The sequence below is a fragment of the Catharus ustulatus genome, chromosome 4, assembly GCF_009819885.2.
Source record: "Catharus ustulatus isolate bCatUst1 chromosome 4, bCatUst1.pri.v2, whole genome shotgun sequence".
Taxonomy (NCBI): domain Eukaryota; kingdom Metazoa; phylum Chordata; class Aves; order Passeriformes; family Turdidae; genus Catharus; species Catharus ustulatus.
Genome location: NC_046224.1, coordinates 27,834,800 through 27,862,125, shown reverse-complemented (window position 1 = coordinate 27,862,125; position 27,326 = coordinate 27,834,800). Strand labels below are relative to the sequence as shown.

The 27,326-nt window shown below is 37.5% G+C and overlaps 1 protein-coding gene across 3 annotated transcripts in view; it reads right to left on the bottom strand.

Annotated features, from left to right (window-relative positions):
• SLC41A2 (solute carrier family 41 member 2) overlaps positions 1 to 27,326 on the bottom strand; it is a 47,853-nt gene that overhangs the window by 5,696 nt on the left and 14,831 nt on the right. For all 3 annotated transcript variants that reach the window (XM_033058646.1, XM_033058648.1, XM_033058647.1), the window contains 7 exons: positions 27,222 to 27,293; positions 26,281 to 26,425; positions 22,086 to 22,232; positions 17,506 to 17,653; positions 17,025 to 17,104; positions 7,211 to 7,342; positions 6,157 to 6,305 (listed from right to left, as the gene is read on the bottom strand). In XM_033058646.1, coding sequence (XP_032914537.1) covers positions 6,157 to 6,305; positions 7,211 to 7,342; positions 17,025 to 17,104; positions 17,506 to 17,653; positions 22,086 to 22,232; positions 26,281 to 26,425; positions 27,222 to 27,293 — 873 coding nt within the window. The remainder of the gene's footprint in view (positions 1 to 6,156; positions 6,306 to 7,210; positions 7,343 to 17,024; positions 17,105 to 17,505; positions 17,654 to 22,085; positions 22,233 to 26,280; positions 26,426 to 27,221; positions 27,294 to 27,326) is intronic.

Sequence of the window (27,326 nt, the reverse complement as noted above, 5' to 3'; positions counted from 1 at the left end):
GAATTGTTCACTTTTATATTCATTTATACATTAGTTGCTGTGATAAGTAAATTCCAATACCAAGCTGGAAAATTAAACAGTTAAGTTGCCTGTTGCTAGAACTGATGATTCCACCTTAAATTTTCTCTATCTGAAGGTGCTTTACAAAATAGTTACATTCTATTACTTTAGACAGGAAACACATGCAAACAAACTGAGGTAACGTCCTTTCAAATCCATTTTAAGTCTCCTTCACTTTCAAAATTATACTGACTCAAAATTTATCCATAACTTCACTATGAAAAGATCGTGCAATTACTGGACAAGAACTCTTACAAATCTGTGACATTCAAAGGTAAGTTTATTTATTTGTTTTTTAAATTATGAGTAAAAAATTGCCATTTAAGAATCTCTAAAGACTTCTGTGTTCTGAATCTGTCATTCTCTTCAGAGTTATGATTTAGGTCTTCTAGTGGCTTTGACCCTTCATTAAGTTAATTTTTAAATTATACATTACATGTCTCCAATTTTAAATGGCTTTTCATGAAGTAGTAACTGTAAAGTGCTTGTAATAGATCTACACTGAACTCACTGAGTTTCCATTGTCTACAGTCAGAAATCTGTAGTCAGTGAACTCTCAGGGACTACACACGTTTTTCAAAAGACATTTTTCTGCATGGTTTTCTCTGGCATGTATCATGTCCAGAGGGGACAAGTCACCGTTTCCTCCAAACAAAAAGAGATTTCCTTCAATGCCTGGCTGCAAGGAAACCACTGAACAGCAAGTTTTTCCTTGCTCCTGTTGTTTGTGTTGTAGCTAAGTGGCATCAGCTCCCCTAAGGTATCCAAGTACCCAGACAGCACAGCATACATCGATGCCAGACTAAGACCTCTATGAAGTAAAAAAGAGAATAACTCTTCAACTGAAGTTGTTTCTGAGTCAGTTTCATTATATTGATGTAATTTTGTGGGAAGCAACTCCATTTTTTTTTTTTTTTAGATTTCAGTTTGAATCAAGTTTTTCAGTTTGTCATCTTGATTTCTTTGTAGCTTTGCCAGACACTTTGGTTTGACCCAAACAGCCCTAATTTCAGGCAGTTCCCAGCTATCTGCTAGGATGTGTAACCCAGACCAGTAAAGTGCTCTGGTATGCTCAGCCTGAACTAGTTGTAGCACAACTCAGTGTGTCATGCTACATACACAAGCACTTGGAGCTCAGCCTTCCAGAGGCAAAAATGATAAATCCCTGCTGTGACTTGGTGGGAGCTGAGCTTCTCCCACAGACAGGGAAGGAGCTGTTGGTACCCAGGTCAGACCCCAGGGAGCCTGGCAAGCCTGCTCATGCTGCAATGAGAAAGCACTGAACATACACAACTGTCCAGATCTGGGCTTGGTTTTCCATCTTTCCTTAGAATATACTCTCTTTAACAGTTATACTCTCCATTTTTTGGGAATGACCTTTCCTGTTAGAAAAAGCAATATTTCCAATGCATCAGTATTTTGCCTGTAAACACAACCTTCCTTTTTTCTCTGTAATGTACAGTATACCCCACGAGTTATGTTTCCACATTAAAGAGGCCCATACCATCATTAGAATCCTCATACTGGTGAGAAATCCAAGGTATTTTCAATGTGAGCAGGAAGTTGTTATGAGCATCACTGAATTCTTGGTTTTCTATTGCCCCAAAGAGCCCTGAAGCACTGCAAAAGTGACTTCACAGCTGTGACTATCCTGACCTTCACCGGGTAAAAAGAATTTTGGAATTATTTATTCGCTTGGTAAAAGCCCTGGGAATCTCCTATTGTTTGTTTATTCACAGAGATTTTAATGTAACTGTGTGTTCAGATTTGGTCAGTAGGTGTGAAAATTCCTCAGAGGGCGTTTTACTGGCTCAGGGAGAGCATGCAGAACAGAGGCTGCCTTTGAGTGCCCCAAGCCAAGTGCCAGGACTGACAGCTTGGCAATTCCAGCACTGCTCTCCCTCTGCTGCAGCCTGACAAGACAGAGGATGAAACTGCCTGGTGCACAGCCTCATACAGGAAAAAAATACTTGTGCCTTTGTGAGGAATAAGAGGACTGTTTCCCAGTTAATATAACCTTTGTTGGTTAAATGCCATATTGTAGCAGCATGCAGTGTGCTGCTGCATGTTTGTGGCTTGGTTTTGTAAGATTTTCAAGGAAAGAGTATTCCTCTAAAGCAGAGCCCACTCACCAAACCCAAAACACACTTAAAGGCATTATACTGGGTTTGATTAGGCACATTGGCTTGCCCTGATACTGTACAATGCATTGTGTGAATCACCCAACACACTCACAGGGTATGAAATCCCCATAGCATTTTTTATTGTATTTTTCTCTGGTGCTGCCATTCATAAACACAGAACAATCTCTTCACTACAGAGCTAATTCTGACCTTTTAAACTTCAGCCTAAAAGTTTTACCTGAATGTAGATTAATATGAATAATTGAGCAGTTTTCCCCCCTTCATGGAAAAGTAATAGTGAAATCCTAGCCCCTCTAAAGCTAGAGCCTTGGATATCACTACAATCAATTTATAAATTTAATTGAAGAACATTTCAAGAATATACATTTATTTAAAGAATAGAAACAGCTGAACTATTAAGGATAGGAAAATGAAAATAAAATGAAATAAAATGTTTTCTGGGTTTTTTAAGCCTAGAAACCCAGAACTGTTTTGTTCACAGAGAATCAAAAAGAATGCAAATTATAGCTCTGGCTACTCATATTACTTAAAATATCTTAATGTAATGATCTTCAGAAAAAACCCTACACATTCAGTGAAACTGTACTTTGTTTTATTACACTGCATATTTTCAGTCAATAAAAACTGAATTATACTATTGATAATATATCATGGCATATTAATTATTTAGTTCCCATAAACAGCTTACTTAAATGACATGCTGGGGAGAAAATATCTAAGAATATCTCAGAACAGGTAGGGAGAAGAGATAAAAAAAGCTGGTAGGCCTGGGTGGTGAAAAAACAACAATCAAACAATGAAAGATTTAGATGAAAATGAAACTAACTCTCTGACTAGAATTTCAGTAATACTGCTTAGAGGTTTCAATGCAAATAAATTCCATTTGTATCATTTTGGTATGGATACTGAAGTTTACAGGCAATTTGAAAAAGTCTTGTTAAAATGTAAAATAGAATTCATATGTATTTTACATTTCACTGTAGAGATAATGTGGGATAGCATAAACTGAAAGAGACAGAGAGAAATATAAAAGGAATAATCAATATCTTTGCATTAACATTTTCTTGATTTTTTTCCCCATTTACTCCAATATTCCATTTGGAGTTCTATGTTTGCCATTTCTCTAACCCTTTCCTCTCCATTTTAAATAAACAGAGTTGGACAGTCAGAAATAATAAACAGAATCAAAGTCAATTAACAATCTATTGCAGTCCACTGTAAAATATGTCACTAAATGATTTAACACCTTACAATAGCCACTTGAATTATAAAGACAGAAGATTCATTTAATTTCTGCTGTTATTTTTAAATTTAGTATTATTTTTTAACATAGTGAGGAAATAACCTACATAGGCAATAGATATTTTGCTATAATGATTTTCAGCAACCTTTTCTGCCCCCAGCTCAACACGAGTAAGGAACGGCAAAGGGCAAAGCAGTGATAGCAAACCTCCTCACAGGACTGAATATAATTAACTCCTACCTTTGGGAATCACTATATTCTGCTAATTTATCATCTAACACCTCAAATATAAAATATCCAGCATGCAAGCAGGATTGTAATTTTTGACATCCATTTTCATATAGCTTCTGTGCAAAGTGAAAATAAATACAAAGTCCAATATATTATAAAAAAGGCTTCGAATGCAGATCTCTCACTGCTCAAAGGACTTTCAATGCATTTGGTTATTAGTTAATTGAAATAATAATACTTAGCTGTGAGGTTTTTCAGTTTTACAGCAGAACTGGAAAAGCTCTCACTGAGGGGGCAAAAATAGTGAGTTCAGGAAAAGTAAGATCAGAAGCTGTTAGGTTATGCCAAAAGAAATGGCAGCTTGAAAACTGCTATTTTTTTGCTATTTCCAGGTGCATAGATGATGTCACTGAAAAAGGGAAGAGGAATGAGTACAAATATTTAAGTGCTTTCCTTGAGAAAGGAGAAATTTAAAAGCATGAAACTGCAGTATGGCAGTACTTCAGACTGACAGGTAAATAAAATGTGTTGAAGGATTAAAGTAAGCATCATCTCCCTGAAAACTAAATCTACTCTAATTAGAGGTATGGAACACTACAATAATCACTACTAGAAAAATGCCAGAGTAATTCAAATGGGGAAAGGAATCTATTAAATATTTTCAGGTCTTAGAAACCAACGTGTTTCAAATTGTAAATATGTCAAGACCCATGAGAAGTTACAGTCGCAACACTGGTACTCAGTTTCCAAGTAAATACATCTCAAAACACCTTTTATGACTAAAGATAGAAGATAAAAAGGAAAAAAATAATCCAAAAAAGGGAGCAGGGAAAAAGAAGAAAAAAGCTCTATGCCTCCTTCCTTGGTGAAAAATCGAGAAAATCAGGTGTGGCCATTGCAATAGAGATAAATGACTAAAATCTGAATACTCCACTCAGATCCTGAAGTAATGAAAACACAACATTACACCTGTATACATGCTGCCGCTGGATCTGAATTACTATGTCATTTGAAAGTCCTGCCATATGGCCATAACTAGGTTTTCAGGTGAAAATCTGAAATTTCTGCATTTCTCAAGTCTTGCTGCTGAAGAAAAAGTGTCCCTAAAAATGCTGTCATTGCAGTTCTGTGAGCAGGAGGACTGGATTTATGAATTCAGGTTGATTCCCATGGGAAATCTTGGAAGTTTAATACTGACAGAAATCACACTGCAGCCTTACATTACCAGGGGCTCTTGCCCCAACCCAGACAGAACCAATAAAGTAAAAGAATAGCATCATTTCCTCAGGAAAACACATTATTATAAAACAAGTGATAAGTCTGGAAACTAGGAATATTATCTAAGAGGAAAATGAAAAGTAATTTATGTCTAGTAGTGTGATATTCTCTCTCTAGCAAAGGTTGAAACATTACCAGTCATGTTCTACCAGAAAGGTAGAAAATTCTCATATGAAATAGTAACAGTTTTTGAAACCTGTCCTTATTGAAATAGGAGTGAGGTAAACAACAGGAAAATTTCAGAACATTAAAAATTATAATTTTATTAAGGATTGACCTGTTGATAATGTTGTTTGTATTCTAAAACTAAATTGGTCACATTTTTTAAGCAGTATATGTATAAGCAGTATACATACATACATACATACATATATATATATATATATGTATGCAGTATGTACATTTAAATTATGGATATTTCAACTACACTTCTACTGTGTATAACAAAGAGGCACTTTTTGGTTTTAAGGTGTAACGAAACATTATAGTTAATTCAGGCAGGTTGCACCTAAAAAATTTGATGTGACTTTATAAAACATTTAATTTTGTATTGGTGTTTTCTCAAAATGAAATCATTTCACCTTGAAACATTGCTATTTCAAAAGGCATGTTTCAAGAACTGCCCTTGCTGGGTATGAACAGACCATGAGGTAAAACAGCCACATAAGGTAACAAAGTCAATTTCTTGTACAGTATTTGTTGTCATATTAGTTTGAACTAAAAAATATTAAGAACACACCAAGGAAGCTATAATATTTTCATCTACTGGACTAAACAACTGTTAACTAAAACAATAATGTGAACCACTTTTGGAGATTTCTTTAAGAGTTTTCCTTGATTTTCCTTATTCATAAATGCTAAATTTCCTTCTTTCCATTTCCCCTCCCTTCTTTCCATTTCCCCTCTAGTTGATTAAAATGATGGGGGTTTAGATGCAATGGCTGGAAAAGCATGTGAAAGATGCATGACAAGGAGATAATGCAGTCAAGTGTGTTCTGAAAAGCTCTCACAACAACAGAACACCTGTGTAAGTTGTGTATTTGTGGAGATCATCAGCTACTTCAGAGCTGTGCTGAAAGCCTCTGTTAAACCACACCTTCTTGTACCATTCATGAGATTTAAGATACCAGAAAAAAAAAAAACTATTTTTTTTCAGAACTTGATTTTATACAAGCATTTGCCAGTTGTACTTATTCTTACCTGTAGCAGAGCTGCAAACAAATACACTGCTATAAAGATGGGGGTTAAGGAAGTATGTCCACTTTTCATTAAGTGGATAGTGTATAAGAAAATCAGATGTCCAGGAATCACCAAGAGAAGCAGAACTTGGGCTGATTTGTTATTTACTCCTACAATTTAGAAAAAAAAAAAAAAATTAAAAAAATTTGGTCAAGCTCCTAAATTACTATATTAGATTTTTATTAATTTCAATATAAAACACTCCCATTTTTGGAATTCCACAGCACTGGCTACTGTAGAAGAACAGGCATTACCTTCCATGAGAAAACTCCTTGAGGAATTTCACTGTCTTCCAGAAAACATAAGCAGAGCCCTTCTGGAAACTGCCCTAATTCTGTGCTCATGTAATACCATCTACATTTTTTTACTTCCCTAAGACTTCTTTACTAGAAAAGAGTATCTTTTGGACCTCATAATCAAGACATACTCAAAAATATCTTGTATTTCTAAAAATATTTCTATTTACCATTTTCACATCTGTTTCAGTTCATTTAATAAATATGGAAGTGTAATACATGGTGGTGACACATCACATTTCACCACAGTTACTACATCATTAGGAAAGTGGGAAATACAGGGGAGGAATAAACTGTGAAGAAATATTCTAGAGAGAAAATGGCAGGGATTTCTCTAGAGAGAAACGGAAAGCAGGGATTTGGTTTAGTAATAATGTCTGATACAAGTTTGGCCCTTACAGGAAATTGGTTTGAACTGCTGAAGACAGACAAAAGTTGGGAGCAGGTAGAGAAGCTAAGGAAAGCTGAAGGCTGAAACCTTTGCGAGTGGGTATCCCAGTGTCCTGCCTCACCAGGGCTTCACTCTTCCCTGTGCTCCTCTCTACACATGCACCCCTCAGGGAGTCTCTTGTGATTCTCCCAGGCAAACGGCTGCAGGCAAAGGAAACTGCCAAGCCTCACCAGCCTCTGAATTGAAGTGGAGTTCATTTCTCACTGGTGGTACAGTCTGGCATACAGGGCTGAAGAGATGTGAGATAGGATTTTTAACTAAGACATACCTGTGCCACAGTATGTTCTGCATGGGTAATAGCAACCCTTGGCTTCCTCTGGCAGCTCTCCGGGAATGCTATGTAAATGGAGGTAGGTAGAAATTCTGCTAGCTTGAATAGCTACTAGATTGCCACCAATACCTGAAATGCAAAAGGCAACCAATGAAAAATGTTCAACTATTTTTTTCTTCTAGCAGACAACATTTTTTGCACATTTACCAACTTCCTCTATGTTTATCATAGTATCTTACATACAAAAGTCAAAATGAGAAATATCTTCAGAATGTATATTACTTGTATACAGGCTGCAAATCATTAAAATAAGTCCAAAAAAAGTGGGTTGCAATTTAATGTATCACTAGGTATTTTGAATCATGGTAAGTGCAAAAAACTCAAAAACTTCCAAAAGATTAAATCTTATGCTTTCTCATAGGTGAAACTCCCTTTTATCACTGTCCTTTCTTTGGAAATCCCTCTTGGATCCCCAGAAGTACAACATAGTTTTGCCACTGCTGGATTACCTTTCTAGGACAGTATTCCTGGCCAGGGTAAGTAATGAAAGCAGATATGATCAACACCACAAACGAATAAAATAAAATACAAAAAAAATAAAAGCAGACTTCACACACAGTACCACTGGGCTGGAAAAGGCTTCAAGAGTCAATATATTCAATATATTCATTCCCCTCTGACACAAAGCATTAGTAACTCTAGTCTTCTGCCACTCATAATTCAGGGTGAAAGAACAAGATCAGTGTCTGAACAGCTGATTGTTAAAAGAATGGTAGTGATAGAGATTCTACTTTATTTCTGAAAAGGGGCAATGTGTACAAGTTGTGCTGGCAGAACATTCATCTCAATATAAAAAAGAAATTTCTTATAGTGAGAAAAATCATTCACTGGAACAACCACCCCAGGGATGTGGTCGAGTCTGCTTCACCAGAGGTTTTCGAGACAGGACCGGATCAGGTGATAGAAAATCTCATCTGGTCTCCTTTTCTCACACATGGTTGAGCCAGACGACATTTCAAGATTCCTTCCACTCTGGGCTGTTTCATGTTCTATGAATTTTTACTTCAATGAGCAGAAAACTAAAACAACTTGTTATATCCACGTGGCAGAATGCAGTAACATGAAACCCTCCTATTATACTTGAGCTGTCTACTTGTATATCAAGCACATGCTTTTTCTTTCCCCAATTCAGATGCTTTACATAGCAATGGTTGGTCTGAGAAGGAGCAAAAATTATGCAGATCTTGTCTCCACTTCAGGAGAAAGGTCTTGTTTATTGTAGCTGAATTAATTTGTTTATCTGATGCTTGTGGCTTTGTCAGTTGCACAACAAGTGTTTGTGGCGACCAGAAGACACTGTTTCCCAAATTCTTTTGGTGACAATGGAGTGGTTGGCACAGAGATCTGAGATCTGAAAGATGTCCTGCCTCACTGCTGCTTAAAGACAGTAAAGGGCTGAAGCTAACAAGGAAATAGCGCTTTTAAGCAAAAACTTCAGATACAAATCAGGAAATGTGCATTCCCAGTCAGGAGATACAGGGATAAAAGATGAACTACCAAAAGACTGAGGAGTGAGAGTTTGCAAAGAAAATTAAAATAGAAGTAGTTCTTTTTTCAGATGAACTACAGAAAAAGTAGTAAAGTAAGGGATTAAAACCAATCTAAACCAATCTAAAAAACAATCTAAATGGGACTCAAAGTCTGTCCTTTGATTGAGAACAGTAAATTAGAGATTTCTGATTAAGGAGAATAAGGTACAGAAAGAGAGGAGAAGTAAAATTAAGGACCAATGCACTACATTTGGATGGGGATCAGATAATTTCTGTGACTGAATTATGAAAAGCTGTTATGTAAAACTGCTTCTTAATAAAGCTACAAAACTGGGGATAGTGCCATATGACTGGAAAATACAAAACAGTTTCTGCTAAAAAAGAGGACATAAAGGCAATCTGGGTAATTATAATTAGGCTAACAACTGCAATAACTGATTTATTTACAAGACAAAAAATAAGTAAAATATTCTGCCACTATCTGCTTCTCTTATATCACTACAAAAAGAAATAAAGGACAGAAGTACACAGGGCTGGTCTGAGTTTTGTAGCAATGCAACTAAAAGCCACTTAGGTACGACCCTCTAGATTTTTAGTATTTCCTAGGATGTATGTAATTTCCTTTTTTGACTGGTAATTAGTTGCTTCAACAAATTCAAACACTCAGAAACATGATAGGTGATCCAAACTTTTTTCCCTAGTTAATAATAAGGGAAACTAAATGAGATAAAAGAATTAAGAAAAATATAAATAAATTCACTCGAAATGGTGATTAAAAAATCTGTCTGGATAACAGACATTGACAAGTCTATGAAAGAAGTTATAAGATTGGTTGTCAGTCCTTTGATGGAGAGCTATTAATGACAAATCATTTCACTTTTATAACCGTCGCTTCGACAAAGTACTCCCCAAGCCCTACTGCTCATGTAGATATCAAGAAATTACTGACCAGTATTGAAAATTATTCTAAAACAAACTGGCCAGCTATGGAATACTGGTAAAGGAGGTGATAGCTGCTCTGCAAAGGAAGCTGACAAGCTAACCAAAACAGGCAGTGTGTGATTTCAAGAGGTGTAACTAATTACAGCTGAGTTGAGCAATCTATTTTAGCTTAATGGAAATTAAATATTTGTATTTTGTATTTTTTTTTAATTTTGTCTGACCCTCAATAACCTAATATCAGTGGTATAATTTGAACTCACAGAAGATAGCCAGGTAAAGTGTAAATTCTTCTAGAATGCATATATCCTGCTCAGACTCAGCCAGCCAACAATGTATGGTTGTGACAGCAGTAGTGACACTGTATTTTCGTTCTGTCCATTCATCTATCAATTATTCTAATTAGTTTTGAACTTCTGGGCCAATTTCAACCACATCTGACACAAGGATGGACATGCTAACTACTTCCAGGCACAGTTAAACAATCAACCAAAAACAAAACAGTGACTAGATAAATAAAGGAAAAGTTCCAAACCCATGTCCTAAGCGAGACAAAGACAGTAACATGAGTTATACAGTTCATGGCACAAGCATAAGCAGGCCAGCTGGCCAGTGAGCACTGGGCTTGGAGCAAGGCATGATGCCTCTGGCCCAGCCAACAGCTCAATGAGACAGAAGAGGAATGGCAGTGTTGTGGAAAGCAGAGGGAGAATGGAGAGAATGTTGTGAGCAGCACGTATAGCAGGAACACGAGGCAACAGGGAACACTGTGGTTGAAAAGTCTGTCTAAAGACCTCGGGATACAAATGAGAACAGAATCAGGTTCCTCTATTCTGCTGGTCACAGAACGACTTGTAAAAGGCTGAATGAATCACTTTGATGTGTACAGAGATACTCAGTTTGTTTGGTAACAGCAGCTACTGTGCATGTGCAGTTACCATTCCAGCTATATCAGATTAATCAGATTCCTGCAAGAAACAGAAAACAGATAAAACTGCGTAGGTTGGCAAGATGTCGATATGCAAAACTGATAATTTCTCAGCATCTTCTAAATGTATATAATGGTCACATGCTCAGTAGCTGCTCATATTATTAAAAGCTCAGTAGATGCATATGAGGACTGTTTATATGAACTTCTTATTAATCCAGAAATTTTTCTCCTGGGAAACACTATTGCAGGCATGGTAGAAAATACTAAATTTGCAAAGACTTCTTTAATTTCCTTTCATTTTTGCAAGAACTACAACATAGGGGAAAACTATTCATCTCAAAAGTAAAATTCAGCAATTATTACTTCATTCCTCTCAGAACAGCAAATGTGTTTAACTTCAACACCAGAGTGCTGCTTCGTCAATAAGCAGAAGAGATGTTGTCTGGTAAAGTGCTAAAGATGTCGCACTGACTTACAACTTTGAAAGAAAATTAAAAACCTCATCATTTCATCAAGGCAGTTTAGGGCTAAGCAAGAACATTTCTTGTAAAAAATGTTATCACAAGTCTTTTGTCTAACAAGCACAGGAAACCATATTGAAAGAGAGCCAAAACCATGCCATGTATTTGCAAACAGGCCTAGGGGCACAATTCTATTAATCATCATCTGGTAAAATGAAATTTTTCTAATAATAGAAGTAACCATGCTGTTCGAAAAACCACATTAAAGCACTTTACATCAATGAGTCTTAATACTTCAAAGCAAATCTGTGTTTCATAACTCAGTGCAGGTAAAAAACCAAGAAGTTAAGGGAAGCTGGATCTTGCTGACACAGATCAGTCTGAGATCATCCACAGCTCTGGGCTGGTTTGTTCCTCGGATCTCACACTGCACTTTGATAAATACAGTAAGGTTTTTCAGGGAATACTGGGAGGGAGCTAGGTAGGCGGCAGAGCTGGGTCAAGAGATATATCCTGAAATTCAACAAAAGGAAGTGCAAAGTCCTCCACCTGAGTAGGAAAAACCCCACGCACCATGTTATTACTTGCCAGTAAAAAATCATGGTTTAACTGCTTGCTTAGTACAAGGGGGAACTGCACAATATTTTCAGAGCAGTATTCAACTACCTTATGTACGAAGTCCCTTCCTATAGGTCCCCATCTCATTCTTCTTTCTTTTATTCTTATCCTTAAATAAATATAATTGAAGAATTGTTCCTGGAGAAAACTGCCTCCAATGGGTGCACTAAGAGCACCAGATAAAGTGAACTTACTCAGCTTTAATGACCACTGCTATGACTGTTCATGAAAATGTAAACAGCTGCATGATGAGGCACACAAAAAAAAGTGTAAGAATGGCCAAAAACCCAAGATTAATGGTTTCTAGAAAACCAGTTCTATGGAGAGAGATTAATCAGTCACAGAATACTGTGTTGTTCCCAAGCACCTATAATACAACTTGTGCATCAATATCTGCATCATAAAAATGAAATTAAAAGGAAGAAAAAGAATCTCAGTTACAATGGTGACCAAAAACTCTAAATTTTTGAATAATCATGTTATCTTTCAGAAAAGGCAAGATGAATTTTTGCCCTGACCTCTCTACCATTAACTTTCAAAAATCCTGTTTTATGCAAGTGAAATACTTAGATTAGAAACCTAACTAGCTACCTATTTATATGCAGTTTTTTTCATTAATCTTCCATTTTATTTGTAGCATTTATTTTAATAATTACAAATGTTTGGGGGAAAACTGATGGAAAATATTAGCTTTCCCTAGATGGATGTTTTTTAAGAGAAACCTTTATTAGATATTCAACTATTACATTCCATGTTTGATTTGACTCATAAATAATTTATTTCCTATGACTAATATAAAATTGTTCCTTGACTGCCAAAAAATGAAAATGCTCTGGATATAATTGTGTTGTGAAAACAACACAATGATTACTGAAATATTCTAAAAAATTTACAAGTAAGACTTAAAAGAAAGATCAGACACTATAAAAGTATATAGGCAGATTTACATGTACAAGTTAGCAACTAAAAGGTAATAAATCTATCAAAAGTAAATAACAAAAATCAAAGCCCTCCTCCTTATTCATGCCAAAATAAAGAATGAATTATAAAGTTCTCATACAGGAGAGGTGCCTCTGAGACTAACACATTCTTTCCAATTCAGGATGCAGAAAAATTAATTTGCTACCCAGCCAAATTGCCCTACTACCATCCAGGTACACTAATTTCCCTTGTAATTTACAGTGGCAAATTTCAGATGGTCAACTCTTTGAGACAATGATTATATTCTAATCAAAGCACCACTCAGTTGTGAGAAAAATCAAAGTACAACTATGCTAAAAGAAATTAAAATATGTAACTATTAAAAGATGTATTTTATTTTTTTGAGTCAGAGTGGTTTCTTGGTTGTTTCTTTTTTTTTCCCATATTCTCAATTAAAATTTACAGTAAAAGCTCTCTGAAAATCCTGAAAGTCTGTCATTCAATTGACCCTACTAACAGATAAAAAAATAGGAATGTTTTGGGGAATGTTTTACATAAGTCTAATTTTCATCTCCTAGACAACTGGCATTCATTAAGTTTTGCATTAAAATTTTTCATATGTGTTTCTCATATTTCTTGATACCTATGTATTCCCTCCAGATAGCAAATACTTCTAAAGTATGGACAGCCAAAGAGTAAGAAACATTAGAACAGGTTGGTGTTAACTTTGAAGAGTACTGCTTCAAACCACCTGCAAAGCAAAGTCTTTTGATATGAAGGATTTCCAAATTTCAGGTTTTTTCAGAATTGATTTGCAGAACTTTCCTTCTTCAAGGTGCATAAAAATGCGATAAACTCTACTGACATGCTGGTTATTACCCAGTAACTGCTGAAATGCAAATACTTAGAGGATATTTCATAATGTTTTCTATAAGCACACAGCAAAAATGGAGAGGAAAGTCACTCTATCTGGTAACTGCACCTTAGCTCATTTCTGTTGCACATTCAGAAGCGTGTAATTGTTTAAGATACTATCATTTTTTCTGCACAAAAGGAACTTGGTTACTTGCAAATTGCAAATCCTGAGCCAAATTCAACATGCTGTGATGCTGTAAGAGGATTTGCAAATTTTAACCATCTCATTCATGAGAAAACACAACTCAAAATCAACTTGAGTATCTAGACTGAAGCACAGCCACACTTGGGCTTAGTTATTTTATTCAGAACTTCAGTACATCAAAGAGACATCTAAATCTCAAGTAGCTGCAAGTTGCCTGAAACAACAAAATCATTTATTTATTTTCAAAAAGCAGAGATAATTTAACCCAGCCCACCATAGAATTAAAAATAACTGTTCATCTCAAGAAATGTGTTTAAGAGTTGGAAAATGGAAAAAACAGTTGTGAAATATGTCTGGCCACCAGCTGTAAAGCTGACTATAAATGCCTTTCTGCTTAAAACCTATTTTAATATTTTGCGAAAAGATTTGTAGTTATTGATAACTGAGATGGGAACCTTTGAGGTTGCTCAAATTCCAAACCAGTATTTCTTAAACTAAAATATTAATGGCTCCACAGTGTAAGACATGACTAAAGTCATTTGTCTCACATCTAAGAATAAGCAAACTACCTAGACAGGACTTAGATGAAACCTACTTAATGGTGCACAGGAAGACTAACACCTGACCATTTTGCAGTCAATACTGTTCAGGTGTTCAAGATACAGCAAATGGCCCTGAAAAAACAGTGACAGCTTGAAATTCTGGACAAATTTACACTCTCCTTAAATTCTGGCTGGACTTATTCCCAGTGGAAAAGAATATTTATTTCAGGTTTCCCCGCTGTTGTTTTCTTCCAGGTTTTCTGTGCCATAGGAGCAACACATTTTCAGGTAAAAGAAAATAAAATGGGAAAACCCTCATGTTCTTTTGCTACTTAGGCTTACAATGAGAATTCCAAGGCCAAGCAAGGTAGAGCAAAATTTCTGCAACAGTAACATTTAAAAAGCCATCTGTTAAGTGACTTAACACACTTTTCATGTCAGTAAATGAGTGTCAACAGATGTGCTTTTTTAACTGAAGAACTTCCTTACCCCCAGTTTACTACACTATACTGACCAGCAATATCAAAAGGTGTCAGTAGAATTATGAAACCCAGGAGAGGCTAATCTAACAGCAACATAAAAAATTACCCACCTAGAGTTTCCTTTTTCCAGGAGGTGTACCATAAAACCCTGCATCCTCTCCTCAGAACATATTTTCTCTATATTTTGAAAAAGAAATCCCACTACCTTTAGAATTTTGAGTCAAGCATGCCTCTTGCTATCCCAGACTTCTGGAAAGACTCTTTCCTTCCCTGCCTGCTCCAGTAGCCTCAGCTTTCCCTCTCTTACACCTGCCTAAAGGTCAAAAACCTTTTGACCTGTCAGCTAAACCTCCAGGTCTCTACAGCTTTTGGCTAGCTCTTTTTCCATAAACACAGTTCAAAAGAATGTATGGGAATGACCTTAATACCGGTTTGGGCACACCTGCCTAAAAACAAAAAAAAAAAATCCTCTTCACTTAGGAAGAAAATCCAGGGGGTTAACCAAAAAAGGACTACTGTAAGAAAAGTTACAAGTGTAAAGCAGAAAAAAGCTGAAGATCAGTCTGCCTTGCCTTTTAGGCATCTGGAAATCAAAATGGAAACACACAAAAGTTAGATGCAAGTATTTCCAATTTTGAATTAATAGAAAGGCAAGGAACAGGCAAAGAAACGTAACAGCTATAGTGTAAAAATTAATTTACAGTTAGCAAGGAACTCAAGTGGCAACATAGAAATGTTTCACATTAAAAGCAAGAAGACAGGAAATAGAGGGACTTAATAAGAAAGGAGAGCAAACAACATCCTCTGCTGAAGATTGAAATACTCAGTTCCTCTTGTCTGCTGCCTTCATAAAAATGGTGATAATTCCTGATCACAAGTAGATAAGTAGTAGGGCCTGGGGGAGAAGGTAATTTACTGCATCTAGAGAGCCAAATGAACAATCCATGAACGATTAGTGATCATTTTTGCAAACTGATTATCTTGGGGGTTAGAGAATACCTGAGGGCTGTAGTGGAGAGAACAGAAAATATATCTTTAAAGCGTGTCAAAAAGAATGATATAGAGAATCTGTGAAACTTATATTCCTACATAAGAATTAGAGCAAATTATTAAAAGGACAATTTATAAACATCCACAAGACATGAAAGCTGTAAAACAAGGGCTAACATGAATTTGCCAAGAACATGCTTCTGTCAAAGTCTCTAACTGAACAGCTTGTGTAATGTTTGCAGCAATAGATTACTAACTCTCAACCACAGTGAAGTTTATCAAATGTTTGGGTGATACTCAGTGTTACATTTCCATTAGCAATGTCTGGAAAATTAATTATATCAAGGCAATGTGGTTCAAAACTAAAACCCAGTGACCATATTAACATCTTACTATCAAGGTGGAAAGGAAGCAGCCATAATTCATTTAATTTATAGCTTATAAAACAGAATAGAACATAGTCATATGAAGTTTGCAAGGACCAACTTAAGTTAAAACAGAATCATCTTGGTAACTAGAGAAATTGTTTTAATAACAATACATAAAAGTGCAAATTAATGTAAGAAATCAAATGGAAAAATACAAAAAGGAGAAAGACCAGCTAGGCAGCAATACAGTGGGAAGAGATCTGGTCATTATAGTTGTTGCAAACTAAATAGGTATCAACCCTGTGGTACTGTACTAGGAAAGAAAAGCATTTTCAAACTGCACCAGTCTAACAAGATATAAACGATTTTTCTAATATTTGCCTTGCTCTTATCATTAGAAGACTGAATACTTAACTTAAGGACCAAATTTTCACAAATTCATTCTTGCACATCTGAAAAGTGCATACCAATCATCGGAAACAACACACATTTTTCTTGCCAAATCTACTTACTTGCCTTAGTTCTTACATCTATATACATTACAGGTCAATAGTAAATTATTGTTTGAAAATTTGTCCTTGGATGTTTAGGAAAAAACCAACTTTGTAATAAAAATTTATCTACATTTTCCCAGCCATAATTCCTTCAGTATAATACTTGATAATGTAATATTTGAATATACTCCTTCTATATTTACACTTTCAGTTTCTTAATGCATACTTGAGGTTTTCTACTTCTCACATTCTCTATCATGTTTTAGTGGTTGTAGTGAAAATAGGAAGCACTTCTCAGGTGTTCAAATAAACAGCTGTTGACATCAAAATCAAAACTTGAAATTAATATTCCAGATATCAATTACCACAAGAGAAATTTACTGTAATAGAAAATTATCAGAAACAGGTATATCAATTGAGCACATCATAGTAGCAATTAATCCTGTGAGTCTTACCATTAATTACTGGGGTATATACAACAATTCCAACCAAGTTAGGATCAGATACAGTTGTGTCCAGAATAAGGCCACCAATACTGAAAAGAAAGTACAATATTTAGAATAAGATAAGCAAGACCACTAAACAGTATTTTAGAAATTTTATAGCAATCTGACTTAGATCACATTCAAGCCAGGACTTTTCACCTCATCTCTCCCCTGAGCCATTACCCCATTCTGAGCTACAGATTAGCATCACTATAGCTATTCATTTTTTAAAATTGACTTCTTGTATAACAAAGACCACAGAATATTAGCCAATTCCCCTTTTTAAGATTCATCATTTTCATTGGATTAAATAATCTCTTAGATCAGTGCTAAAATTCTAAAGCCTAAATTCTAGAGGCTCCTTAATTGTGTCTCTTAAGTACAGTCAAGATACGCAGAGATACAGGATGACTACCAAGATGCTTCCATGCAGAAAGACAAACAGACCTACCTGCTTATAATCATGGCAGTTATAACAGGCTCCCATCCTGAATGGAGGACAGTTCTGGTAGCTGGGTGTTTGGCAGCTATGACAATCCCCATCGGAGTCAGAGCCAAAAAAAAGGCACCAACCAAAGGAGATACATAATAATATGTCTCTAAAATAATAAACAAAGAAAACAAACAAATTTTAAAAAAATCTTTTACTCTCCAGATAGTCCTACATTCTTTAAAAAATTAGAATTCTAAAATAAATTATGATCTATGCCATATGATTCATGAGTTTTAACAGTCTTTGTTACCATCACACCTGAAGTTACTACTGCACTGAACAACATGGTTAATATCTGCCATCTGTGATCATTGTCTTTCATCTTCTCAAGGACAGAACCATCAGTACAAAGTAGGAATTTTGAAGAGGATTTTCGTATGATGCTTTATGATAAAAAATACAGTAAGGATGTAGAACAGAAAACATTATTTTGTAACTGAAGAAAAAATTTTAAAAGAAACTGAATATAATGAAAATGCATTCTGTTTATATCCAAATTCTTAGCATATGTACACTCTCTTCTTCCCAAAGCAAGTAAGATGGTAATCTTTCCAGAAATAGCACATCTAAAAAGATTCAAGCACAATGTGCAAAATCAAGACATTTATATCAGTAGCTCAGTTGTTTCACAGCCAGTCTGAGTCTGAAAATTAACAGGCAATTCTGCAGCTTGCACCTACCCATGAGATTTCCATCCTATTTCATAGGAATACAACTGCAAACACTGGTGAGGACCATCATAAAGCAGAGACTGTGAAGTGAACAGCTGCTTCCACAATAAGAACACTACTTTTTTTTCTGATTACTTAGTTTTATATTCCCATCCTCACAGAAGCTACCACAGTGATCCTAGACTTCCTAATTCAACAGTGAGATAAATAATCAAAATTTTATCCTATGTGTTTATCCACAGTTTATGTGTATAAGCTGTGCAAATATTGCACTTCTAAATATTTGTTTTATGAGAAGTGTGATCATGTACCTAATGTTAAAACACATTTTGTTGAAGCCTTCAAAACTTAGACAAGCCTTACAGCAAACTATATTTTAAATTAACAGGCTGAAATAGTTAATATAGATCCCACAAACACTACTATGGCTTATTACAATGGCTGCAAATCCAAGCAATTACTATTTTGATGTTACCTTAGTGGATCTCCTGCAAGAATTGCTGTAGTATTTTTAGCAGTTACTACCCTTCTGCATTGAGTAACAATCTCTGCAGCAGAGCCAGCAGTAAACATAGTAAGTTATGTTTCCCTGGGCAAACTAAAAGTAGAAAGCCATTAGAATGAGAACAAGACAAAGCCCAAAAGATAAGTATTTTTTTCATGTCCTTTTCTAATTATTCTACAGTGTATTACTCCTTCTTTCTGAGGCCTTTTTTTCCCCCTTTCACCTCTTTTTTTGACCAGAGATGGACCAGTGAGAATATTCAGTGCCAGTCTAATGTCTAACTCTTGGGAACAGTGAGGGACTTTTTGTTTTGTTGTTTTGTTTTGTTTTTAAAATCTATGGGACACTCTACTGGTAGAACATCTTACTACAAAAATCTAAAAAGATTAACCTTGAGATGCATCTTTAATGGAAGATTAGACATCTTTCTCTTCATATTTAATTCACAGAATAAGCAAATGCATTTTACAATAGTTGAAGACTGGAAAGAGAAAATAAATGAATTCTCTTTCAGGGCTCATTTCATTCCATTTTTGTTAAATTTATAGCAGGCAGCTTACATGGGAAAAGGCATCTTACTTAAATAATGCACCCTTTAGTAGAAATTAGAGGTAAACTGGAAATATTCTGCTTCAAAACAACTGGTAAGAACCTGAAAACGATAATGTGAATCACACAATTTGTCTTCTCAACCCAACTCGAACATATAAGGGAGCTAAATACATATTCTGTGACAAAAATGGAAAGCTTTAAGGAAGTTTTCAAATCATTGCTGACAAATAATAGGCAACACAGACTTCCACATTTAATTTACTGAGTATTCCTACTGCAGAGCACGTCTTGTGGAAGGAAATGTTGCAGGTCCCAGAGATGGTCCTGGGGAGCCCTCTAGTGCCTTCCCCAGCTATTTAACAAGGATTCACCCACAGCTCTTTTAAGGGAGTTGTTAAGAACTGTCAACCTTTTTGATAAATCTTATTGATATCAACCATGTTTGATAACTTTGTCACTGTTTTTAAAGCATTGAGATGAACCTTTAAGAAGCCACATTTATGATGGTGGCGAAACAAGGTGTTTCATTTTGCCCTGGCCCAGGTAAAAATGCTACAGACCTTTCCCGTGTCTCTTCAGGATATGCCATAAATACCTTCAGGGTATTGTATCAACCCAAAGCCTGTACACCTCTGTTACAAACATAAAGCTTGTACACAAATAATTTCTATCCTTCCAGTCTTGTTGTCTGAAAACAATTCATCCCATGCAGAGAGCAGCCAGAAACTTATTTTGTTTCAGACCATTTCATTAGTTAGGCTAATAATTCACAGGGGAAAATAGTTAATTCTGAGCACAGTTCAAAAGTGAATCTCACCAGCTTCATTGCTACCTATAAACTGCAAAATTTCCTATAAAATTTCTTTTTAGCATTTCCATTGGGCTTCTTCTAGCACTGAGAAAGCATGCAAACAACAGAAAGGAGAAAAAACAACTGTGCTGGATCAGGCACAGTTCTCATCTAGTCCAGTATCCTTTGTCAGATTATGGCCAACAGTTCAGGCTTATTGAGAAGAATGGAAGAATGACAGGTTTAGAGTTATGCTTCTTTCAGCATCATGCTCTGCCAGCTTCTGCTGAGGTTTGCATCAGGGATTCCAGCTCTCAAGTCTCTGTCTGCATCTGTCTGGTCAATACTCCTCAAAGGGCTCCTCTCTGACTGGTTTATCCAAAGTTCTCTAAAATCACTCTGGTCCTCTTAATACATCACATCAGTAAGTTACACATCGCACTCGCATACTGTGTAAAAAAATTTCATTAACTTATTTTAACCTATTGTCTAATCATTCTCTAAATGCCTCTCCCCTGGCATTCACAACTTGATACACCTCTCCTGAGCTGAAGGTGCTCCATACTTTTATTCATTGTTACTATTTCATACTTCAAATACATGCATCTTGGAAACAACCTATTTCCAAGGGCTTCGTGGCATGTTCTTTCTTTAGAAACACTCTCTTGATTTCGAAAAGAAAGAAATACAAAGACATCGAAAAAAATAGTAGAAGAGTAGAAGAGTAGGAGTCATTTTAGTGGTAACTGGATAATTACATACTTCACCAAAAATAAAAATATTTCCAGAAGACAGAAATCTGGGAGTAACTCTTGGAAGCCTACTGACTCTACTGACTCTTCTCCCTACACATGTGGAATCTGCTTTCCAACTGCACTGGCAGACAAAAATGTCAGTGGTCATTACAGCTATAAAAGCAACAAAAGATCAGTTCAAACTGTACCCAATACTTTTTTTTTTTAATTTCTTTGAGACATATTAGAACACCTCTATCTAGAAATGTAAATTTCTGGAAATGTGTGAAAGGAAGAAAAAAGTCCAAGTTTCTTTGCCCATCTTTATTGGAGGGGTTGAGTGGTTTTTGTTTAGATTGACAGATTAAAAGGAACAGAATGTTGTAGGAGTTTTTCTCATGAGAAGAAAAGAAAGAAGAGATGCTAAAATAGACCTTCATCAATTTTCACTGTAAATTTACAAACTTCCTTAAAAGAAGCATTTAAAAGAAATATTTGAGAAATACAGTTACTATAATATAATATGAAAGATTTAAATATAGTAATGGAATAAACAGTACTATGTAAGTTTTAACAAAAATACAGAAAATATTTTTAAAAAACTGCTTTTGCACACTGGTACATTTAAGTTGACATCATGACAACACTTTCTAAACATGAAAAATTAAACACTGAAAAAACAGCTGCAAGTTACACCATGGTAGCTTGAGTCTTATTAGATACTTTTTCTGGCAGATGGTGTAATACTTCCTTAAGAAAAGGTTTGGACAATGAGCTGTAAAGGCTGTATGTGATGATATCAGCATCTCTGGTAAGTTATGGACAACACAGTATTTTATCTGTGGTATATGATACTGTAACTGTCTACAATCATGTCTTTTAAAACACAATAACATTTTAATAGTTTCTGTGGAATCAGTTAGTTGCAGCAATGATTTAATTCTGAACAAAGCTCGTAACATTCTTTTCCCACTGTGAGAAAATATTTTCACATTATTTGTTTCTTCATTATTATGGTTTGTAATTCACATGTAGGTTGACTATGATATTGTCAAAGTCCTTCAGATATTCCTAGATTGTGCCAAAGGTTAGTAACTTCTATGATTTATTTTTTAAAAATGAAAAAAAAATCATGGCACTCTAAGATTTACCATTTAATGGTACAAATGTTGACCAAAGTAAGTCAGACTAAAAGGTTGCTGAACCTCTCCCTCCCAGCCTTCTCCCCGCCCTCCTAACCCAAAAAGGGTTCCTGGGCAGTTATACACATTTGAAAGCACACTTACCAAGGCAAGTGTATAGACCCTGACTTATCCATGCCAGTATGGCAAGGGTGATGAGATCTCCAAAACTTGCTGCTATAGGAGTGGCAACGTTGTCAGGATTAATACCAGTCTTCTTGGATCCAACAATAACTCCAACCATTATCACTCCTAAATTCAACAAAGAAGAGAGTACAGTAGATGTATCCACTGTTGCAATTCCACAGAAAATTCCAAGATTATGACAATTTCAAACTTAATAAGTAAGAAGTCGGTGTTTTTAATTCCCCAGGATGATTGTTCTTCCCACCTGATGGATGACTGCATTTTTAAGTTTTAGCTATATTAAAAAATGGACACAAAAATTTTAAAAAAACACAGTAAGCACACAGAAAAAAAAAAAACAAGAACCATCTGTACAATAAACTTCACGATTATAAGCCGCACTGAGTATAAGCCGCACTTTCAGGTGCCAGCAACTTTTCATTCTTTATCCATACATAAGCCGCACCTGATTATAAGCCGCACGTTACAATACAGGGTGTGATAAAAGGTATCTATTCTATCACCATCTGTTGAGGGTGGAGGCAGTGATCCTTATCTCAACGGCAGATATTCCGCTAATGGGCCATCCATTGAAACCAGACAGGGCATTGTTCTTTATCTTTTCACAACCCATCCTTCCTCCAGAGCGTCATTTTCTGCTAATGGCCCATTGAGTCCCACTGTGGGACTGATAAAATTACTGCATCCCATTGGAAGTTGCTCCAGCCAGGGGAAAGAGCCCAACATTTCTCATCAAGATAAAAACAGAGGTTTTGGGACACTAAGGGAGCCCCTTTCTCCACTGGACTCCAGAGGAAAACCGGATTTCTCCACATCACCACTGGACCTCCAGAGGGAAACTGCACCTTCTGCAGGAGCACTGCTTCAACTGAATCACATCTGTCACTGCAGGACTGCTACCAACACCCTGCCTGACGGGGTGTCAGGTTGTACTCTGACTTTGACAGGGTTTGGAGTTTGTTTCTTTGTAGTACTGTATTTCTATTTTAATTTCCCTAGAAAAGAACTGTTATTCCTAATTCCCATATCTATGCCTGAAAGGCCCTTGATTTCAAAATTATAATAATTTGGAGGGAGGGCGTTTACATTCTCCATTTCAAAGAGAAGCTCCTGCCTTTCTCAGCAGATATCTGTCCTCCAAACTAAAACAGCAACTTTTTGTTCTTTGTCCATATATAAGCCACACCTGATTATGAGCCGCACTTCGGGTTCGGGCCAAAATTTTAGTCAAAATGGTGTGGCTTATAATCAGGTGTGGCTTATATATGGACAAAGAATGAAAAGTTGGAAATTGTAAGCAGTTATTTCCTGAAGAAAAAATATTAAGTGTATTCTTTTCCAACCCTGGCAACTTCACCTGACTGAAATTTAAATCAACCTAGGCTGAAAACAATACAAGATTAAATACTTTGACATGTGATATTGCACAAGACCATCATGGAGTTAGCACCAAACACCAAGAAGCTACATAATAAATTAACCCAAGACAACATATAAAAAATATTACTTGCTACACACTTGAAAAAATAGATTAGAGGTGTTAATTTGTATTTTTCCTATAAACATCAACACTAACTTTTAAAGAGTAATCTCCCTGCAAAATGCAAGTGGCTACTAAAAATAAAATTCACATTGTTACAAACAGACTTTGGCAGAAGCTCAGTAACTTCTCTCTCGTCACATATTATACATAAAAACTTCAACTGTATATGCTATCCTTTATGTTATATGTAGGTATGCTACATTAGGAGTTCACTTTCAGAGAAACTGCCTAAGGAGTTATACCCCAGGAAATTCTCTAAAGAAAGAACTGGAATGATCCTGTAGGACCAGAGTATTTCAAAAGCACCTGTTTCACATGTAGGAGGACAAAACTTAGAAAGTAATTTCTTGTACTGGCCCATCACCAGAACAAAAACCAGAGTTTCTCTTCATGTCCAAATCATACATGAGAAGTGTAAAAAATGCCAGTCCTTTTGCTGCCCTTAATTCTGCACATAATCAAACTCAGTGGCTTTCCAGTCACTGAAAAACATGTGTGCTCTTAATTCCATGCAAAACTTAAAGAATTTTGCAATTTTCACATACGTAAGCATAGAAAAGCAGTAAAACAAGGAAGTTACCCATTTTACTTGACTTACTATTCTTAAGACTACTGACCATGTATTTTCATGACCATGTATTTACAGTAGTTTCACGAATACAAGCCGCACGGATTATAAGCCGCACCCCCGGTGCCTCGACAATGTTGCTGTCTTTGTCAATAGATAAGCCGCACCCCGAATATTAGCCGCACTTTCGTTCGTCGCGAGAATCCGTGCGCAGCTTTCACAAATTGGCCAATTAGTAAGAGGATCGCGGCATAGCGGGCTTTACTGGCTCGGGGCGGGGCCAGGCAGGCTCGGCCCGCTCATGGTTGCCGACGGGGCCGGGTGGCCCAGCTCAGCGCCACGGCTCGGCGGGGCTGGCCGGGTGGTGCTGCCGCCGCCGGGCTCGCTGGCCCCCCTCTCCCGTCAGCACCGCCCCGCTGCCGCGTTCGCTCGCCCGGCTGGCAGGGCTGCCGCCGCCGCCGCCGGGCTCGCCGTCCGCCCCGCTGCCGCTTTCGCTCGCCCCGCGCCGCGCCTCGCGAGCGCCGCGCCCGCCCCGCGGCGCTTTCGCGGTTCGCGGCTCGCGGCTCGCGGCTCGCGGTTCGCGGCTCGCGGCTCGCGGCTCGCGGCTCGCGGTTCGCGGCTCGCGGCGGCGCGTTCGCGGCTCGCGGTTCGCGGCTCGCGGCGGCGCTTTCGCGGCTCGCGGTTCGCGGCTCGCGGTTCGCGGCTCGCGGTTCACGGCGGCGCTTTCGCGGCTCGCGGTTCGCGGCTCGCGGCGGCGCTTTCGCGGCTCGCGGTTCGCGGCTCGCGGCGGCGCTTTCGCGGCTCGCGGTTCGCGGCTCGCGGCGGCGCTTTCGCTCGCCGGGTGGCGCTTTCGCGAGCGCCGCTTTCGCTCGCCCCGCCGGCAGGGCTGCCGCCGCCGCCACCACGCTCGCCGGCCGCCCCCTCCCGTCTGCACCGCCGCCGCGTTTCCTCGCCCTGGCCGGCACTGCAGGCCCCCGCACCGCCGGGCTCCCCCACGCTGCTGGCCCCGATTATGCTGGGCTTCCCCCGCTGCCAGGCAGCCCCACCCGCCGGCCTTCCTGCTTCTGCCATGCTCCCCTGCGCTGCTAGCCCCAGTTCTCCCGGGCTCCCCCGCCCTGCTGGCTCAGGCTCTGCCGCCCGCCCCCGACACTGCTGGCCCCGCCTCTGCCAGGCTTTCCCACCTCTGCCGGGGCCGGCCGGGCTCCAGCTTGGCTTGGGGCTGCCGCGGGCTCTCACTTCCGTGTTGGCAGCTTTTAGAATTTTGTTAATAGATTAGCCGCCCCGGAATATTAGCCGCACTTCCGGGTTTCCACCAAAATTTTGGTCAAATTGGTGCGGCTTGTATTCGTGAAATTACTGTACATGACCAATGTATTTTCATTAAGAACATGTCACAAGTAGAGGTACTTTCCTCCTCTCCTTCACATCCATTAAGTACAATCTTTTATGGTTAAATGTTTCCTGACAATTTGGAAGAGAATTAAATTCATCATGCCATATTGCTCCAAACAGACACTGGCACTGTTTGTAGAGCTGGACTTGAAGCTGGACTTGAACTTGGTCCAAACCCTTCAAATAATGAGCCAAATTGTTCACTTCAGCCACAAAGCAGAGCACAAACTAACGCTCAAGCAGCATGGGCAACCTGGAACTTTGAATTCAGTCAAGATAACATCCAGGATCACTTGAGTGTAATTATAAACAAGTTTTACCTGCTTAGTACTAAGAATATACTTTGTACATTAATGAATATAGAAGCGGGGGAGAAGTTCTGCATTGTAGTAGGTGAAGTCCCAAAACCATAACTTTTTGTTTAGATATGCTCAGGAGGTCATGCAAATCAAAAGCTTTCCAAAACTATGACAGGAGAGGAATGCAATATGCCCATCTATATGGAAATTGCAAAAGGGCATTTTATCCTTAGCTGGTTTTCAGATGTATTGTACCTTACTGGATTTAAATTTTAAAGGAATAGCAACATAATACACATTCTGCATCCACAGAAAAATAACTGCACAGAGTAACACATGCACCCACTTTACCTTGTAAAAGAGAAGCTATGAAGGCAGTTGCTACACTGCTAGAACACAGAAGGACTGAATGATCAAAGCGGTATTTGCCCTCTGGAATCCAGCCCAATATAACTGCTGCCACTGCTGCCAGAAAACCAACTACTGTTGCCTGAACCTGGAAAAGAAAGTGAATTCATAAAATAATTGACAGACTTAGGAGGACCACAGCATAATTTTCTGTTAGCCTTTCCTCCTATCTACATTTACATGAGAGGTATAACAGCAGCATGCTCATCTATTTTGTAGAAAGGATGATAACCTTGGACAATTAAGGAGAAAAATCTTAGGCCAGCAGAAAAGGTTTTACCAGCATTTTACATACTCCAGAACAGCAAAAGTAAAATCAGGGAGAGGAGTTCGGGATTTACAAGTAGCCAATGCCTAAAGAAGCTTCTTAACCACTTAAAGTAGTGAAGTCACAATATAAATATTTCACGTGTGTTTTAGGAATGTTAAGTTATACCTTATGAATAAGAAATAGCTCTCAAGAAAGAGCTGCTTTGGAGAACATGCATTCCTTTCCTCAAATGACCCAGCTATCTAAAATACTATTTATTATCCAAAAGCTCCATCACATACTTCCTTTAAACATTGAATCCAATGCAAACATGGTACTAGAAACATTTGAAAGGTCAAATTTAAAAGGTTTTGCCAAATCTGAATTTTTTCTCTAATCACCCTCAGATCCGTTCTCAGGAAAAATTATAAAGGAAATACCCTTGGTAAAGTAACAAATAGTACCTCTTCTTCAAATAAATGTAAACTCATAGTGTTTTAGAGAAGAGCCAGTGTAGTAGAGCTACTTTCCCATCAACACTGTTCATCTCCATACTTACCAATGTTTGTGATTTAACTTTTTCAATAACTTCACTCACTTACAAGAATTAATCCAATTAACCCATTATATTTACCTGTTTTAAGGCCAAATTGCCAATTATTAGGTTCCATTTCTCAATGGGAGAATCCATTTTTCCAATATTTACCTATCAAAATTAGAAAAAAAATCAGACATTTGG